Here is a 19,460-nt window from a genome sequence, read left to right as displayed (position 1 = left end):
CATGCAGCTGTAACTGTATCCAAACCATCAAAGTTATTTAATATAAAATTAAAGCTGTATGGACCTTCAAATGTTTAACATATTAGTTTATTTTTTTAAACAATTTCATCTAAGAATTTGACAAATTGGCAGCCATATAAAATGTACAGTGCTGTATTAAGTATAACAGTACATTTATTTTTAAGAATCAGTTAAGCTGCATAATAACAATGGCAAATAGAGGTACTTTCTTGAATATTTTAGAAATTGGTGAGTATTTGCTAACATAGCTGCAAAATAACTTAATGCTGACATTTTTTGTCAACAGTGATACAAGAGGTTGTTTAGTGGTTAACACATTTTTCAGGCCACATTTAAAAAAGGCATTTGAAACAAACACTAGCTGTGCACAGTCAGATGTCTTACTACCAACCCAAGTGCAACCTCATAAGGATATCGCATTTTCTTTGAATTTTTTTTTAGGGTGGTGAGAAAAGCCAAAATATTCATATAAAATATTTAATATTGGCTGTACTTGCTGCACGATGCAATAGGGCAGTAGGCTTTTTTTTATTATTGGATCCATGAAGACTGTTGTACTTGAGCTGGTATTCCAGTAAGAGGCAATGAAGGCATCATGTTGCCCAACCTGAGATCAGCCCTCTATTGTTATTAATGGAGCAGCAGGAATGGGGAGAAAGTGGGGAGGTATCTGCTCTCCCCTATCCTTATGACACTGTAATACTCCTGAGAAAGCCGCTTTACTCGGAGTACTGTTTCCACCGGAGAAAAGTAAACCCATAAAATACTATGTGGATGTTCACGTTCATAAATACTATGTCTTACTGTTCAAGTCATGCTTCTATTGCTACATCACACGGTATTAGAAATAAAATTGATGTTGGTTTACATAGCAATAATGTGTAAACCTCTTTTCAAAGCCAGTTTTTTTTCTGTCATCCACAGAAAGCAGTTGCAACAGAGTATTTGTGGAGTAAAGTTGCGAGTGTTTGTGAAATGTCTCAAAATCTACCATTCTTCTGAAAATAAATTGCATTTACATTTACCGAAGAATAAAATATTTTGAAATGTCCTGAACTTTCCAAAAATTTAATAGGCATTCCACAAATCTATGTTGACACTATGTCATGTTTTGATGTCAGAGGTAGACACAACATGTAGCAGTTTTACATAATACTGATAATGTTACACTGTACAATCAACTGAAAGCCTGAAAATACATTGGAGGCACAGTTTCAGGTATTGCTCATTACATTCTGTTGATAATATATGGCAAAACATTACAAAACTGCAGTCATCTAAAGGTTTACCTTTAATACTAAGATACATCAGTACACCTCACTAGGAGCCAGGAAAACATAACTATCCATCCATTGTCAACAACCGCTTGTCCCGAGCGAGGTCGCGGAAAGCCAGAGCCTTACCCGGCAACACAGGACGCAAGGACACACCCAGGAGGGGATGCCAGTCCAATGCAAGGGACCCCAAGCAGTGCTCGAACCCCACACCCGCCACGCCACCGGGTCCCCAACTATAACTATACATAATCCAAATACACACTTCAGGTTAGATTAAGACAACGATTGGGACACACAGATATGAGAGAGCCACTCTGTTCATCTCACACACCCTTCACACTTCCTCAGGCACATTGAAACTTCCCACGACTCTCTGCATCTTTCAGCACTGTGCCACCTAAATGACACACTGTAGTCCTGCGACTAGTTCTTCCCTGAAGCATGACTTCCCTTACAGCCGAGAATCATCTCAAGCTACCTATTTTAAACACTTCAGGAGTCTGAAATTTACAATAAAAAACTATTTTTTGGCACTAGGAGACAAAACCAGAGATCCGTTCACCATTTTCAAGCCCTAATATGCAACTATTGTTACCTATTTAGAATAGGGGCATTTCTGTCACACTAAACAAAGCAATAAAAATCCACACTGTCCAAATCCTCCAAATTTTCCTCTCAGTTCTCTGGTGTCCAAACATGGGAAAAATACAAACATGACATTTCAGGTTCTGCGCCTTTGTATGGAGTAATTAATAGCAGTATTAATACAAGTAATTAATCATTCTTTGTTAATTGCTTCTTTCAAGTTTCTTGCTTCTATCACATGTTAATTTCCCTAAAAAATGTCTCCTAAAGCACTTGTTTCAGGAAACTGTTTTAAAATTAAAGAAGCAGTGTCAGTATTAGTCTCTTGAATTTGAAGCTCACTAATAATTATTGAAGTAGTCAATGAATAAAGAAGGGAATTATTTTTCAGTCTCATTGTATATTATTCACTTGCCATTTTATACAGGCAAATATTGTACATTTACACTTTCACAGAGAAATCAAATATCAATAATTAAATTGTTACCCCTACAGTTTTCCTAATTACTGTACCACTCATTTACAAAACGTTTTTTCTACCTAAACTGAAATTGTGACCAAATAAGCAATACTCACCTAAGTTTTACTTTAAGGTCTAGAAGGTAATCAATACCAGCAAATGGGAGCACTGCAGTAACACTGTACCCAAGTGTCTCATTCTACATGGTAACTATTGTGCTAAAAAGTATTTCTTCATCCTGTGACATTTCAAACTCACAAAAAGTGGACCATAAATATCTTTTTCCATAAAGATCTTTTTCACCCCTAAATTTTATGTTTTCATTTTGTACAACGGAAGCCTTTGTCCACACCCAAAGGAAAATCATCACTTCCTTCCAAAAATATTCAAAAGGAACCCCACAACTTATTTGACTAACAGCTAACAGTTGTTTGCCCCTGTAACATAAAACTGACTTCTGAATACCCACCAAATTTCAGTGTAGTGACAGTACATCTTACGCTGGAATTTGTCCTTGTGATTCGCTGTCCTCTCACACACCTAGTCACATTTAATGAATGGGGACCAGTCCCTTAGTAGCACCTAAGTCTCATACTTCTCCTACAGACTCTCATAGTAAGTTAATGCACAGGTTCTACTACAACAAACTAGTTAAAATAAAAATACTAATAAAATTCTCTAATAGCTAAAATGACCCACAAGAAACAAATTTTAGGATTTATCAACATATTTTAAAGACAACATAATGCCACTGTCATTGAAGTGAACACCTGATTTCGGTTTAATTTGTAGTTTTTTTGTAAACTTTGTTATGTTTATATTATCTGGATATTCTAGAAACAATGGAAAAAACTTTTCGAGTTATTACTGCTGTACTTTCAGTATTAAATTTGTGAGGTGTTTACGCAAAAGTACATCATATGGCCAGGACTCCAGAATCAGTACTTTGATGAGATTCATTTCTGTAAAATAATTTTACATCAGTAAAATGAGCAAAATACTGCTTTTCAACAGAAACACAATTTCCAATATATTTTTTCCTCAAAGTTTTAGTCCTAGACCATTCCCCATCACCATTTAGTACCATTTCAAATTCAAATACCCAACCTGTGGAATTAAGTGTGAAAAAACAAGAACCACCACTGGATTAAGTAGTTCAGACAGGCACACTATTTGTCCTATTCGATGAGAGGGGCGGATCGGTCGTTTGTCACTGTCTTCCGGAGTCGGATGTGGGCAAACGGATTGGTTCTGGGGAGCAAGATGGCTGAGTCAGCTGAGGTCAGAGATGAAGCATCATGTAACAAAAGATGTGAGGGAGACAGAGTCTACAGAGCTGGAGATGGGGAGGAAGAGGACTGCTCTTACCTTGTTGGTGACGGTGGAGTAGAAGCGGGTTCCATAGAGATCTGTAAGCAAAAGGAAAGAAGAGAACACGTTTAGGCAGGTGATGTATAGCATACACCAATGGTCAAGTAAAGACAAAAGAAATAAAGTAAACGCCAGCCCCTTCAACTGTATCAAGCCTTTCGGACATCTAACCTGGGGTGTTTCAGGGTTGACCATGCTGTAGGGGCGCGGCCGGAATGTGCTGACTCGCTGGACAGCATCGGAACATTCCTTCTTGGGCTCTGGACTGGGCTGCTGCACCCTGGGGGATGCCAACTTGTCTAACTGCCCTGTGCTGGTGCTGTTCACCTTAGACAGGAGGGCAGATCTGACCCCATTGGGGCCACAGTGTGAAAAGGCTGAAACACAGGCTACCATGATGAAATGTGCACCACACAGGTTTACAGATGTTCAGGCCTCAAGCAGGGTGCTGCTACTGTTTTTGTAATAATACCCTACGTACCTATTATCTGGGTGCTCTGGGGAGTTCAGGTAGGGCTGAGTGTAAGAGAAAGGAAACCAGCCTTTCCTAAGAGGGAGAGAGACATAACTGATGTTGAATGGGACAGTTGGATATGAGCCACATTAAGCAAAGCACACTGGAGGAATAGCCACAAAACGGAGAGGGTTCAGAGCAGCCGAGCGCCATACCGTCCCGTCCTCTCATTCTGCCCATAGTGCCACCCGTCTCTGGGCTCTGAGATAAGCAGAGTAAGAATGTCCCCAGGGAGGAACTGTAGAAGACAGGCAGCCCCCACAGCTGCACTTCCACTTCCATCACCCCCTCCAGGAGAATGGGGAAAGAGGGCCTCTACCTGAGTAGGGGGAGACAAAGGAAGGACTCTAGGCAGAGTACCTCCTGAGTGAGAGAAGAGGGATTGGAAATGTGAGGGGTCGGCTCTCAGAAGTTGTCATTTTGTTTGATAGCACAGTCAACAATATGCAGCTGGCATACCGGAAAATCCTATCCGTGCCTCACTGACTGGTCTTCGTGGGAGAGGCAAGGTTGAGGTGGCATAGAGTTCAGATGTTTTCAGCAATAAGGGATTGTGGGATGGTGAAGAACTAATGGTGATCTCCTGGTGGGGAACAGGGGTGAGTGCTCTAGAGAGGGGAGCACTGTGAGGAAGAGGAGGGCTCCTTGGAGCATTATAAGATATGGGTAGGGAGCTATGGGAAGCTGGGGAACAGTGACTGAGAGGTAAGGCACTTGAGGCAGATGTGTTATGGGAGAGACTTAATGTATTTGTTGCAGAATGAAGCGTTGCATTTGGGGAGTTGCTAGAACTTGCAGAATGAGTGCTGTTACTGTTACTATTGCTGTTGAGTGGTGATTGTTGTAGTGTGTGATCGGACTTTGCAGGAAGGCTGAGGAACGTCTGGGGGCCAGAGTTGTGGGTGGAGGTTTCACTCTGCGAGGGTGGGAGGACCCGCTGTGCTCGAATGCTGTTATCACCATTCAGCAGGGGTGGGACCTCCTGTACTGAGAGTCTCTGGAAAACAAGGACTTCATTTCAAAAACAGCTTTCATTCACAGTTATGTATATACTGCATAATGTCCAGCCCCCCAATTAATGCCTAATATTTATAAAGACCAGTTCCCAAATCAATGTCCAATCCACATAACTCCTAGGCACCAAGACAATGAAGTACTTTATACCAGATACATGCAAAATATTGACACTTCCCTTCTCCTTCATAATAGTGCAACTCTTACCTGCTCTACAGACTGTGGAGCACTCAGCTTTGCATTTCGGAGGAGCTCTGCTATCCCAGCAGCCCCGGAGCTCTGGGGAGCAGTGTGCCGCAGCAGGTTGAGAGCTCTGTCTGGAAGGCGCGTTGGCTGGGAGCAGGACTGCTGCCATGCGGATAGCTTCTGAGATAACAGCTCCCTCACCTGGACTTACGGAAAAGGACAAATTGGAGCAGTACGAACTTACTAGTTAACTGAATGACTGATTAAACATATTCTAATATTTTACTTATTTTCATGTATTACTGTACGTTTTCCCAAGCTTTTGAATCTGAACAAGCCAAACATGACAACCATTTTGCTCTCAGATGTTGGAAAGCATTGCCTCATGAATCCTAAAGTTGTGTCCACAGAGAGCAGTTAAAAACGATTATTTCTGGGGAAGACAAACAGCAATTACTATAACTTTTGAACTAAACAAAATACAGCAATAGTTAAGATGTTAAATGAAAGTCAATTAAATTTACTTCAGATAAACATTGAGTGCTTGTCATAAAATATATGATTTTAATACATGCTGCAGAGGAAAGTCTTCTATCTTGCATGCAGGCACCATATATTATAAAGAACTTTAGGAGCAGCGTGGGAGAAACTCTTTGGAAAAGTGAACAATCCAGAAAATCCATGGTTTAAAAGGTTAAAAGATGGCTGACTGGATATACCAAAGGCAAACCTGAGACATGTAAATATGAGCACCAGGTGGCTTCAAGAACTAAAAGAGAAAAGTGAACAGACTAACTGACATCCTCAGATGAGAAAAGACCCAAAGAGCTGATTATCATAAGATTGCTGAACTGACCATAATTTCACTTGGATGAATACCCCCTAGAAGTATTTACTAGAGCAGACCCGGTGCCATACATCAGGCAAGGTGCATGGCTAGGAACTTATATTCCATGAAAATGTTCATGTAGATCACCTACATTACAAAGAGGAAACATAAATGAAGCTTAGCAGAATGAACACATTTTTTACCTTCTTCTACACTACTACATGGATGTCAGCCACATATGTAGCAGATGCTTCTATTAATTATTTCACCCTCATCCAGGATATGTTGAAATACAAGGAGACTGACCCTGATCTGGCTAATGCTGTGCCTCACAAAATGGAAAACCACAAACAGTATCTCACACAAATAAGAGATAATTAGATTTACTCTCCTCAGCAGCAATGAAAATATGACTGATTCATTAAAGCATGATGTGGCAGTTACGATATGTTCCACCGAGAGGCCAAAAAGCTTCAAAAGAAGAAAACCAGCGTTCGAGGAAGTCACTGAGAATACCGCTCTTGTTGATCTCATTTGACTAGAATCATATTTCTTGTTTGAGGCCTTGAACGCTAGCTCTGGCTGGTTATTAGAACCTGTGGATGCATGGCCACTTCCTGAGGAACTTAAGATAGCTGAGAATTATGTAAAGTCCCTCAAAGTAGTAAATTACATTGCAGAGCATGGGGTAAAAATGATGAATGACTTTGCCAATGTGATTACAACAGATCTACAGCAATGCGAATATTTGTTACAAGCTGTTGCGTACAATATACAACGACTTGAGAGTTTCAGGAAAGGTTGTCCCAATGACAGAAAAGTTAATGTTTGTTGTGGTTAAGCATGATATGTTTTCTAGGATGTTTTTGGTTATTAATTTTGAGAAGACATTTTAGATTGTAATATAGTTTTAAAAATGAAACTGTAAGTTTACTAATATTGTACAAAATAATGTTTTTGGTGGAAAGTAGACATTTCTTCTGTCAATAACAAGGGCAGGAGACCGAGGAGAAGGTGAGGACCCAGTCGTGGGTGGTTTATTCTCTGGCATGCAAACACAGGGACAGGCAGGAATCATAGTCAGAGGCAGGCAAGGGTCATGGGAGGTGCAGACATTATCCGTGGGACGAGACGAGGCTCAGATGTCGAGGAGACGAAACAGGAGGTCCGGAACCGACAGGAATCAGGGAACCAGGGAGAGATAGTGAAGCGGGACTGAGAGAACGAGGAGGAAGTGGTTGTGGTATGTATTGCAAGGGAGACGGTTGTCTCGCAGAGATTCTGTGAGCTTGTGAGACAGCGCTACTTCTTTCATCTCTGGGCATTCTGATTGATGGCAGGTGTGGGTGTTAGGCCTGATGGTGTGGGCATGGTCATGACATCTTCATTTTACATTTATTTATTTAGCAGACACTTTTCTCCAAAGCAACTTCTAATGAACTCTCTGTAGTGTTATCAGCCCACACACCTTATTCACCAAGGTGACTTACACTGCTAGATACACTACTTACAATGGGTCACTCATCCATACATCACTGGAACATACTTTCTCTGTCACTCATATACTTTGGGAGAACATACAAACTCCACACAGACTGAGCAGGAATTGAACCCATGTCCTCTCGCACCACCCAGGTGCTGTGAGACAGCAGGGCTATTCGCTGTGCCACCCATTTTCCAGTACTTATAATTTTTTTATATAAAAATAAGACTTCTACTATGTAAGACAAATTTAAAAGCTTTTATTTTTTTACCTTAACTCTGGGTTTATCTTGTTTTGTTCAGAAGTTATAATAATGTTTGTTGCACATCTACCCCATAAAATAGGCGTTTTAGCTGCCTTCTGTGATAAAAAAATTTAGACTCTATGAGGCAATGCTTCCCTTCATCTGAGACCAAAACGACTGTCATATTTGACTTTTTCCAGGTTGAAAAGCATGTGAAAAATGTACAGTAATACATGAAAAAATAAAAAGTTTAATTTTAAATATGTATAATGATTGACATTCAGCGGTGGGTGACTTGCAGAAAGACTGTACATTGGACTGAATGGATGGATAAAAGTGGATGAACAAATTGCATTTTTTTCCTCAAATAGGAATAAAGTACCTACCTCAGAAATATAATTTTAACATTCCACACTTTCTCCCATTCTTCAGGTGGCCCAGCACCTTGCTACATCCTTGCCTCCTTGGCTTTCCAAATGTCAGGAAAGAAGAACTTACCTTGCAATGGTAGTTGATGAGAAGCTTGGTGACAGCACACTGCCGGTCAACCAGGAAGCAGTACCGTCTCCTCTCCTCTGTCAGGGCTGATCGGTAGCCCACTGCCACTAGCGTGTCCAGCTCCCCCTGACGCCGGCTCATCAGTTCCACAAACTGGGAATAAGCAAGTAGAAGAGAGAGACAGAGAGTGAGAGATGCAGAGGTTAAGAGTAACAAGGAAAGAAGGTTTGGGTTGTGGGCCTCAAGCATGTAGGAGGTCACTGCTCTGCAGAGTAGTGTGATGACCTTAGATTATGACTGTGACACAGGACAGAAGGTTTTACATATCATGACATTAAGAAGAAATTCCTAACAAGAAGCTGGCCAATAGATGGTAGACAGATCAGCAAAAAAGAATTGATCCCGACTTCAAGATAAATATTACCAAATGGGAAATACAAAATAAAAATTAGAGTCCTGTCTCTTACTGAGATCTTCCAGCATCTATCCCCTTGTTTTATGTTTTTTTCCCAACCCCCCTTTCACTTTCTCCCAGGCGATCCATCAGTCCACATGTCCACCCCCACTCTGCTCAATCAGCTGAGTCAGATTTTAGGGTAATCTCATCCGCTTTGCCCTGTTTTTCTCCTAGTTGAATACATGCATAAACACTTAAATATAGCTCAAGGACTTTTTTGGTAGTCCTCAAGCCATTACATATGCACTAATGTTAAATGTTTTTCAGTTGTAATGTTGATTTTTACAAAATAAAATTACCCAGCTGTATAAACCAGTAAATTGTAGGCAGCTTGACACTGTATGTCACTCTGGAAAAAGTATCAAATGAATACATGTGAATGTACAGTTTTACATATATGCATTACATTTTAAATAAGTCCTCATGTAGTCCTAACAGTTTATAAAACTGATGTTATTTGACAAATTACAGATTATGCAATATCATTATTTATTCAACCAAATTAAAGCAACATACAGAAGCCATGAATGAAAAATGAGTGCACCCCATGATTTATTCATTCAGCTGTGTTTCTATCTGAGTTTCAATACAAGTGATGAACCCATGTGATCAAGTAAACACTCATCATGCTTTCTTTAAGTACAATGGGTTGAGCTGAAGTGGGCTGTGATGAGGGCAGGATGAAATTAATGTATTAAATGAAACAATCCCCAGTGAGAGATCTGGAATCCACTGGTCTACTATATTAATGACTTCAGGTATGTATTTTGTGAAAGGATTTTTATGGATTTCTTGAAAATGTTGAGAAATTCTCAGAACTGGGTTCTCTTATATGCATTAAGAAAATCAGTCAAATCAAACAGCAAGGTCTCAGCTGTACTAGCAATGTGAGAAGAGAAGGTGAGACAGAAAAAAGGGCAGTTTTATCAAGAGTTTGATAACCAAACTGCACTGATACTTCACATGACGTAAGTCTGGGAAGATGAGGTTAGAGAAAACAACCAAAGTGACCACCACCAGAATGAATCACAGTGGATAGCACAGCATTTGTAACAGCTTGAGGTTGCCCATCTTAAACCGCTTAGAGGGCAGGTGCTGACTGCTCTTATGGCTGTTTTAAGGATTGTGTGTGCACATGTGGGGGTGTGGGCCCCAACCTGCATCTCTCTGTCTCCGTACTTGCTGGGGTGGCGGCTGCCCTGGCTCTTCCTGCGCAGTTTCTTCAGCTGTGACTGGCAGCGTTCGATGGAGTCTGTTTTCAACTTGCGCTCATTCTGGTACTTCTTCAAAGTGGCCTATGAGGAGAGATTGGGTAGGGGGTGCAGGAAGGGAGAAAATTTTAGCGGACTGCATAGCTCGATACAAAAATAAAATTTATTAATGAAAGGGGATGGTATTTTGGCACAGTAAGTAGGGCTTCTGCCACACTGTGCCTGGGCTGCGCAATTGGGCATAGGCTCAGTCTCTGCTCAGTATGTGTGGAGTTTGCGTGTCCTCCCCATGTTTGCATGGATCTTTCAGGTACACCAGTTTTCTCCCAGAGTTCAAAGGCATGTGTTTCAGGTGGATAGATTTGCCTGTGTGTGGCTATCCTATGATGCATTGGTGTCCCATCGAGCACATACCCTTGACTAGCTTTACGGCCTGAGCTTGCGGGATAAACGCCGGACCACCGTGATCATGACTTAGAGAAGCAGTTAATGATAGTAAGCGAGGGGTTGATTTATGAACAGTGCTTACCTATTCTTACAACAGCAGAACACTTAGATATATACTCTAACTTACTGTCAAGTACTTAATGTCCAACTCCAGTTTCTGCTCCAACTGGGACAACAGCTCTGAATGGAACAATTTCAACTGTAGATGGAGATATTGAACAATTAATTTCAAATTACTGTGGATGTCATTATCAGTGCATAACAGAAATATCAAAACAGAATAAAAAACAAAAAGAGTAACATAATAGTAGTTGTAACTGACAGACTCTTACCACATCTTCCAGCTGGACTTGAATCTGCCTGTGGACCTCTGCCATTTGAAATAAAGTATCACCTGGAATAACAAAGTTACCATTGTTTAAAATAGAACCATGAAATGAATCATATCCAAATGCTGCTTCCTGCTGTCTTTCATAAGGCAATTGTGTTTGTTTGTATAGTTAACTGAGAAAATAAATAACTCTGATATGAAGCATCTTAATAAGGCACTGGGCCACCATGAGTAATGAGAAGCGCTTCAGTGGCCTTGGCACTGATTGTCTAAGTTCCCAAAATTGCATTGGAGGATACTATACCATTATTCCATTAAAAAGTCAATCATTTAGAAGCCTATTGAGATCTAGTGTCTGGAGATCTACCAAAAGCCATGGTATATGCTTAACATTGTGGTCATGCTCTGATCACTGAATATTCTACTCAAGCTCTATGGAAAGAACCAGTGTTATCCTGGAGGATTCCACTACCATAGAAAGAATAAAAATTATTCACTGCAAGATGAACATGATTGCTCAGAACTACTATACATTTATAGGTCCGGGCCCGACCCCCCAAGGGGATCAGTGGACCTAATCCATGTCAGAATGCATCCAATATCGTACATTTTCATATTCATTGCAACAAATTAACCAGAAAGGAAACACGTGAATAGGTGGTGTCCATATAAGACTCTACTGGCCCCTGTGGTACCCCACTGCGCCTGACTGATTGCTTTGAGCGTGCCAGGGCATAAACTGGGATTCTCTCATTGAACTGCACAGTATTTGGCATTTGGTATCTCTCTCTCACTTTCTCTCCCTCCCCCACTGCTTTACTGACACAATACGATCATGTGGTGTTGTTAATCTCACAACAATGGGCCCCCTCTCTCTCGCTCACCCTCAGTCTCTCTCTCCAGCTCACACACTCTGTTGCTCTCCCACTCACTCATGCTATCCATGCTATCCTTTCTCACCCAGTTCTTTAGACCCCTGGCTGTCACTGGCCAGCTCTCCCAGTTTGACGAGGGCATCAAAGTACCCCTTGGCCGCTACTGTCACGCCTGAGAGAGACAGAGGGAGGAACAAACAGGTTAGAGAAGCAGCCATGATAGCAGTTTATATTTACATTTATTCGTTTAGATGTCTGCATAGACTGGGCACAGGACAGCCAAAGAACCAAAGTAAAGGTGAAAATCCCAAGATGAAATGTTTAAAACACAGGATGACTCACCTGTGAGGGCCTTCTCATATTGCTTCCCCATTGTGACAAAGTTCTTCAGACTGGGGTTAAACTGGTCAAGGATACTCTGTAAAAAATGGAAACAATTTATTGACATGACTTTAAAGTGACAGCAAGGTCCGGAAATCACAAAGTTGATGCATAAAGAAGAACAAGAACCAGGGCTTATAAAAATTACATATTGCAAAACTATGACATGTTTTCTCAAGGAATTTGTTCATCGTATGCCAGCTTCCCAGAAGACAAGTGCTGTAGACTAGTTCCACCAGTGCTCTGGGATTCACCATTACCCCTAAAGGCATGAGCGTTGCAGACTCATCATCATGCTGGAAGTCACCCATCCCCCCAAAACAATGTTGCACAATGGAATGCAGACGACAACGGGATGTTGCTAAGAGTATATACACTAAATCTAAAATTATGGACAAGAACAACTGGCTGAACAGAGGCTGCCCATAAAACTTGTCACTTGCTTTTTCCATGTTTTATGTACATTTTGAACACAGAGTCCCAGCTGAAGTATTAAAAGGCTCAGAATGCTCACAGCAGACATTGAACTGTACACAGTCTGTAAGCTTTTTTCACTTTTATTTTCCTTGAAGTTTGGCAGACACCTGGAATGGAGTATGTAGTTCTGTCCCGTATTCTACTGCAAAGATGACTTTTTTTAAAGGTGACATCAGCTCCAGAATGGTTGCCTGTGATATGCCAGGATTCACTGAATTCTTTGACAGTTAAGCAGTTTCCAGACTGACACCAGTGATTACATCCAGTATGAGGGGTGTCCTTTTGCAGACATGCTGGTTTAATGCTGACTAATACAAGAATGTATGCATGTGTTCTGCAGGCATAATGTAAGCCTTTGCTATTTAGATGTCCTTGTCCACACTGGTTTTTTCATTAATGTTTTTGGTTATCTTCCTTGACTGTTACTGTAAATTATAATGCCTCACACAATTATGATGTACATTACTACCCATATTTTTAATAACCTCTTAATCATGAAGTTCCCAAAACCTGGTTTCTAGGTAAAACTGTAATATTGTCAGATTTAGTAAGATGATTGCAATCCAAAACATCTCCTATGGACTTAAGCAATTTACCTTACAATCTCTAATGTAAATACTATAAATCTAAAAAACTAAGAATGAATTGACTGAGCCTTATAAAGGTAAATTCCACTGTCTGTGATGAGGTTTGATGAACTTTTACGTCAAATAGCTGTATGGATGTACATATTTTTGAGTGACAACCTGCAAAAAACAATCTGCACTAGACATTCATTTATAAAAAGCAGAAATGATATTGATAATAAGACATTAAGAGGAACACTGAACATTCTGATGGACATTAAGGCGATTAAAATCTATTAAGACTCATCAAAAGTTACAATACCTTGTAGACATTTTCAGTCATCTTGTTGATCTCATCGGAGCGAGACATTTTTGTTGATTTTCTTGGAATGCAATATGACACCTAATAATCTTGTTAGACTCTATTATTATAGACAGTGGCACCCTAAAAATACAAAGGAAAAACACAGCATTAAAGTTTTTCCTGGATATTGAGGACCACACAGAGGCTTGAAGGTCCCTGGAATCTATATCCATCTACCGCCTCCCTGCAATACATTAGTGCTCCACACAGCTCAATCCGAGACTGTTCAACAGCATATTCTCTGGCCAAGATGCAGAGCTGAGTAGGTCTCTGTAGTCTGAGTCAGTTTTTACGAGGCCATCGGGGTGAAACGGCCATGTGGAGTCGTTGTTAGGGTGCTACACTCAAGACAAGAGAGCCAAGGGTTTGAGTTATTGATGGGCCATTACTCTTGTAATCTTGCTCAACTCCCATTTGTCTGCATGAGTTGTTCCTGGAATGTAAAGGCCAGTGAGAAACTATTCATAGATCCCAGATAAGAAAATCACATTGAAAATGGTGGCGCAGACTGAGTGAAGTTGTTAAAATAAACCCTCATTGTTAATTTCTTCTGGAAGCCAAGAAGTACCAAAAAGGCTTGGGGGGGAACATGTAGATCTTCTGAGAATTAACCTGCTTGGATTCCTGTACAGATATGCAATGTTGAAGAACTATGAACAGTTTCAAAGACATTAGAAAAAAAGAAGGACCAAGAGAATTTACTGGCAGTTGAAACTGTACAGGAAATATATCCAGTTTGTATTTTTCCAGCCCTAGAGTCTAGAGTTGGATCTGCCAGGCAACATTATGGCTGAGCTCAGGCTCCCGGACTCTTCCTGGACAAATAAAAGTTTCCTTGACAAATAAATCCCCGCACTTTAAATCTGAATTCCAGAAGATGACCCAACTTTACTGGTACTCTTAGAAACCCTCAAAACACAATACTGAATACATGATCATATACTGAACTGTACTGAAAACTGACGAAAAATTATGCAACTAAAATCATTCAAAAGAAAAATCATGACCCTTCGACTAGTCTATTGACTATTCGCAATCATAGAACAAAAATTATACAACTTTTTTTGTATTTCAGTTTCCGTTCAAAAATATTTCAAAAACAGTTGCACGGCAAAAGCATGTGGAAAAACTTTCAAAAGTTCAAAAGGAACAAAGTTTCAGTAAACTTTCCATAAGGACACTACCCCCTAGTCCCGGACTGCTGTAGGTTAAGTTTATTATCATCAAGAAATTCAAAACACCTGTTGATTCAAGCAGCGGTTCGGCTCAATTCTCCCTCACACAGAAACGCAGAAACATACAAACGGCTCCCGTTCGAAAGAACGTCATTCGCACCTTTTCGCGGTTCATCCCTGAAGAGAGGCGCGCGCGCCGCTGGTCCGCTTTGTCCCCGTGCGCTCATCGGCCCGCGCGCTCCATGGGGAGGGGAGCCTTAAACGGCCGCTGCACTAAATCTCTGCCTTCCCCCCTGCGAACCACTCCTCCTCTTTCTTCTCTCAGACGGCTAAGCTAAGGGCCGTTTTTTGTAGCACTCCACGCCTCTCCTCCCAGTGACCACATTTCCAGTCCTTTCTCTAACTTTCTCTGGCTCTTTCAGTAATCCCGGAGAACTTTTCTTCGCTATTTCCGCGCACTCTGGTGTGCTGGTGCAGTGCAGGCGCTGGAAGCCCGCTCGTCCATTCTGTGTCACCCTCAGCCTTTCTCTCCGCCCGGCGCTGACAATGCCTTCTCTCTCTCTCTCTCTCTCCATCGCTATCGCTCCTTCCCTCGCTTGGCCAGAATAACAATGAGCGGACGGCTTCGGGCCTCAATGGCACTAAACACAGAATAATGAGGCGAACTTTCCCAGGCGGAGGCTGCGCCGACCTCGGAGCCGCTCCTCGTGCCCCACAGACTGATCCCGAAAACGCGGGCTTCGACTCCGAGTTCCCTCACACAGGCTCCTCGTCAGCGCTTCTTGAACATGTAACATTCCCAGCATTTTGCCCCTTTCTCGTTTCTTACGCACCACATTTATTAAAAACTCTTTCAAAGACTGACGGAGGAAACTGACGACAAAACAAAAGGACTTAAATATATGTAAGGCTTGTGACGGGGGGTGATGGCGAGAATCAAGACACAAGTGTGACTTCTAATGCAGAAATTAAGACGAAGCAAGAGAGTTTATCCACAAAAAAGACATAGAGTATTGCACTTTCAGCCCGAGGAAGCATATTCCTCCAAGAGGAATTAGACCCCAAAACCAGGTTTACAAATTGCAGGGACCACAGCTGTCACTCACACTGCCCTCTACAGTTGAACACAATTTTTGTATGAATATTAACACACATCTATGTAGAGTACAGCACCACAATGCTACCCCTAGAATAGCATTGGACACTTCCAGTCTGGACCAAATGAACGAATTATGAAACTAAAGACAAAAGAAATGTATGAGAATGATGCAAATGAATTCATCACACACATTCATTGAGTAAAATGACATAGTGCCTCATGGGACTATGGCTGTGCGATTGGACTTGGGTTCAGTCCCTGCTCAGCTTGTAGGGAGTTTGCGTGTTCATCTCAAGTTTGTACGGGTTTATTCCCAAAGGCAGGCGTTTCTGGAGCATTGGTGTCTCTAAATTAGTCGTTCGAAAAAAGAAAATGCATCCTCTTTCACTTCTGTGGTTTTGTATATTAGGACATAAAAAATTATTTGCTCCTTACCAGGTCCTAAAATTACGTAAATCTGACCTCAGGGGGTGGGGGCATGGTGGCGCAGTGGGTTGGACCACAGTCCTGCTCTCCGGTGGGTCTGGGGTTCGAGTCCCGCTTGGGGTGCCTTGCGACGGACTGGCGTCCCGTCCTGGGTGTGTCCCCTCCCCCTCCGGCCTTACGCCCTATGTTGCCGGGTAGGCTCCGGTTCCCCCGCGACCCCATATGGGACAAGTGGTTCTGAAAGTGTGTGTGTGTGTGTGTGTGTGACCTCAGGGGACAACCAAGAGATTCCATTTTATCATTATTTAACAAAAATAAACTAACATTTTCAACCATTCAACTGTAGATTTGTGCTCAGGATCATTGTCCCGTTGCATGACCCAACTTTGTCCAAGCCTTAGCTGTCCGACAGATGGTCTCACATTTGTCTCCAGAATACTTTGGTATAAAGAGTTCATAGTCAACTCGATGACTGCAAAGTGCCACATCCTGTGGCAGCACAATAAGCCCAAATCATCATCCATCCACCACCAAACACATCCAAAACCAAATTAAAATGGCCTTCTGGAGAATGACCGACCTTGCATTCAGGATAGAGAAGGGCTTCATGCAATGGAGTTACGTAGAAGCCAAGGAGAGGCAGAAGCATCTCTTTTAGCTGTACTCTGCAGGTCTGTGGTTGGCTCTCCATGCTTAGATAAGTATCCCATGTTTAAAACGCTTACGAGACACCGTGACCCCTGTTATTGGTATGTGTCAGTGATTGGTGTTATGTGTTTTACTTTTAAGTGTAGAGTTTAAAATATTTCTATAATCACTGTATTTAATTGAGAACAGTGTACATGTAAATGCCTCACGTGCTCGTTTGATGGGAGGTGCACAAAATCCAGACTCAATCCTCATAAACACAAAGAAATACATTATAAGCCAAAGGAAAGGTATTAAATGAACTGTCTTGTGAAGCTGAGTTCTCAACAGCTCAAATCTAACTACCAAGAAAAAAGACATTACTTTTACCTTCAGTACCTTATAATAATGGATTATGATCAGTAACAATTCTTTAAATTTAAGCAAATGCATCCTTGGGTGTTGGCAGGGGTCCTGTCCCTCAAGTGTTCACACAGGCCTGTGCAACTACATTAAGTGCTATTGCTAAAATGTTATGGTTATATAACATTTTGCATGACAGATGATAGTCATCACCATGACATTTTGTATCCTTGTGCTTTAGCACTTCTAAATTTACACTTAAAGCTTTCCATGTAAACACAAAATGAGATGGTGTCTGTATCCAGCAACCTCAGGCTGTATAGATAAATGTTTGTGCTCATCTGCTGGAACTAGTTATCTATCTAAACTAGTAGCTCACTCAGTTTGTATGACTGGGATGTTTTATTCTAGATCTGATGCATTTATGTACAAAAAGTCTAGATAACTAGGGACAGAGTCCTTACATAGGGGTCAATGTTACAAATTCTTGAAGACAGAATTTGAAGTGAATGTTATAAAAAGCACAATCATTATTGTCATAATTCTTTAATAACATTTAGGTGGATTCTGTATAAGAAAAAGTAACTAATATTTGCCTACAAGATTCCCATATCCTTTAGTGCAGAAAGTACATTTCAGTCATTGGGCACTGCTGAATTGTGCCATTAGCTTGAAGTCTTTAAATTTAGTTAGCGTTATTAAAGATACTGAGCATACAACACTGCTGTGATATGCTACATTTTGCTAAAGGTGACCTTAATCAACTTCTCTTCATACTACAGTACAGTAACTTGGTTCCAAAGTTAAACTTACTGCTCAAAGACAGCAATTTCTTTTCCAAGAGATCACGAAATATCTATTGCATATATTACATCCCCCTGTAGTGTAAATTCCACTATTGCATTGTGATGTCCCATGTTATCTTGTGCTTTACTGTTTGAAAAAAATTAAGTCAGAATAGCCACACTTTTTCCCATGTAAATCAGAAGGATGGAAACACCCAAAATCAAATGTTCTCTATGTCTCAGAAGGAGCCATTAACTGTCCCCGTGTTCACGCACGATGCTCCTGAGGTCTGTTACCCTTTGGGGCTGCACCTTCGCTACTGAGCTCCACAAAGCTGTTTGTCGTTCTGAACTTCCTCCGCGGGAGCATTAAAGGGCTGGCTGACGTAGGAAGGGATAAAAGGATTGCCTCCTAGGAGAATACGTGTCAAGCCCTGTCCTAACAAAAAGAAAGACGACTCAACTCTCTCTTCGTTCTACGATCAGTCTCATGTGAGTGTCTCACAAAATTCTTTCAGCTGTCAGAGTCACAGCTGTCAATTCTCGTTACATCTGCCGTTGTGTGTGAATCCCTGGTGGGCCCATGACTCTGCTGTGTCTGTGACTCTGGAAGTTGTGCTCACAGCAGCCGTGCTTCCCGGAATGTCACTGGTATTTGGGTCGATTTACCATGCAACACATGTGGGGCAGGGATATTTCCCTCCTACAGGCCAGTGTTTGTAGGTCAGACTGCATCATGCGGAAGGATCATTGTGTCTCTCTCTATGGTGACATTTTGCAACTGTGTGACAGCTCTGTGGATGGCACTTCTTCAGTGGACAGTACAGATATTCTGGAAGACTTAAACATTGCCTTGTCGCAACCAATTTTCCCTTTGCAGGTGGTTCATCCTCATTCATCGCCATGATACTGTTGAGTATTTTCAACAGAGGTCCTCACATAATTACAAATTAGTAAATGAAAAATCATGGCAATAAAATGGGGGAGAGCTGGTAGTGTAGTGGTTAGAGCCACTGCCTTTGCATCCAAATGCTACAAGTTCAATCCCTAGCAGCAGTACCCTTGAGCAAGGTACTTACCCTAAAATTACCCAGCTGCATAAATGTTAAGTAATTTTAACCTTAATATTGTAAGTTGCTTTGGAGAAAAGGATCAACTAAATGAATAAATGTAATGTAAAAGACTGAATGTATCTGGAGCATAATTACCTACTGAGTAACTTTACAATAAATCTAAATCCATCCATTTTCATTAACTACTTTTCATTTGAATATAAGCTATGCTTTAGACATCTTACTCCGTATCACATGAGAGTAAATCACATTTACAAAAAATGTTCTGTCTAATAGCTGGTTGATTCTGACCTCGATAAGGAGGACCATCTGTCACTCTGT

At 41.2% G+C, this 19,460-nt stretch overlaps 1 protein-coding gene across 3 annotated transcripts; it reads right to left on the bottom strand.

The window, feature by feature from the left end:
• Positions 1–18: 18 nt before the first annotated feature.
• LOC108923810 (brain-specific angiogenesis inhibitor 1-associated protein 2) lies at positions 19–15,442 on the bottom strand. Of its 3 annotated transcripts, none has more exons than XM_018734809.2 (15): positions 14,927–15,442; positions 13,550–13,672; positions 12,146–12,221; positions 11,889–11,975; positions 10,930–10,991; positions 10,725–10,796; positions 10,097–10,234; positions 8,483–8,635; positions 5,450–5,629; positions 4,688–5,225; positions 4,384–4,591; positions 4,196–4,261; positions 3,886–3,994; positions 3,712–3,752; positions 19–3,594 (listed from the first exon to the last, which is right to left on the bottom strand). In XM_018734809.2, exons 2-15 carry the CDS (start codon positions 13,595–13,597, stop codon positions 3,522–3,524), a joined length of 1,851 nt encoding a protein of 616 aa, XP_018590325.1. In that variant the 5' UTR covers positions 13,598–13,672; positions 14,927–15,442; the 3' UTR covers positions 19–3,521. The 3 variants fall into 3 exon arrangements, with proteins under 3 accessions (XP_018590325.1, XP_018590308.1, XP_018590317.1); XM_018734792.2 differs by having other exon boundaries at positions 3,886–4,060; positions 14,927–15,441; XM_018734801.2 differs by lacking the exon at positions 14,927–15,442 and adding an exon at positions 14,833–14,872 and having other exon boundaries at positions 3,886–4,060.
• Between the last annotated feature and the right edge of the window lie 4,018 nt (positions 15,443–19,460).

The sequence above is a fragment of the Scleropages formosus genome, chromosome 18 (assembly GCF_900964775.1).
Source record: "Scleropages formosus chromosome 18, fSclFor1.1, whole genome shotgun sequence".
Classification (NCBI taxonomy): Eukaryota; Metazoa; Chordata; class Actinopteri; order Osteoglossiformes; family Osteoglossidae; genus Scleropages; species Scleropages formosus.
Note: the sequence above shows the minus strand (reverse complement) of the source record. Positions and strands in the feature narration are given on the sequence as shown.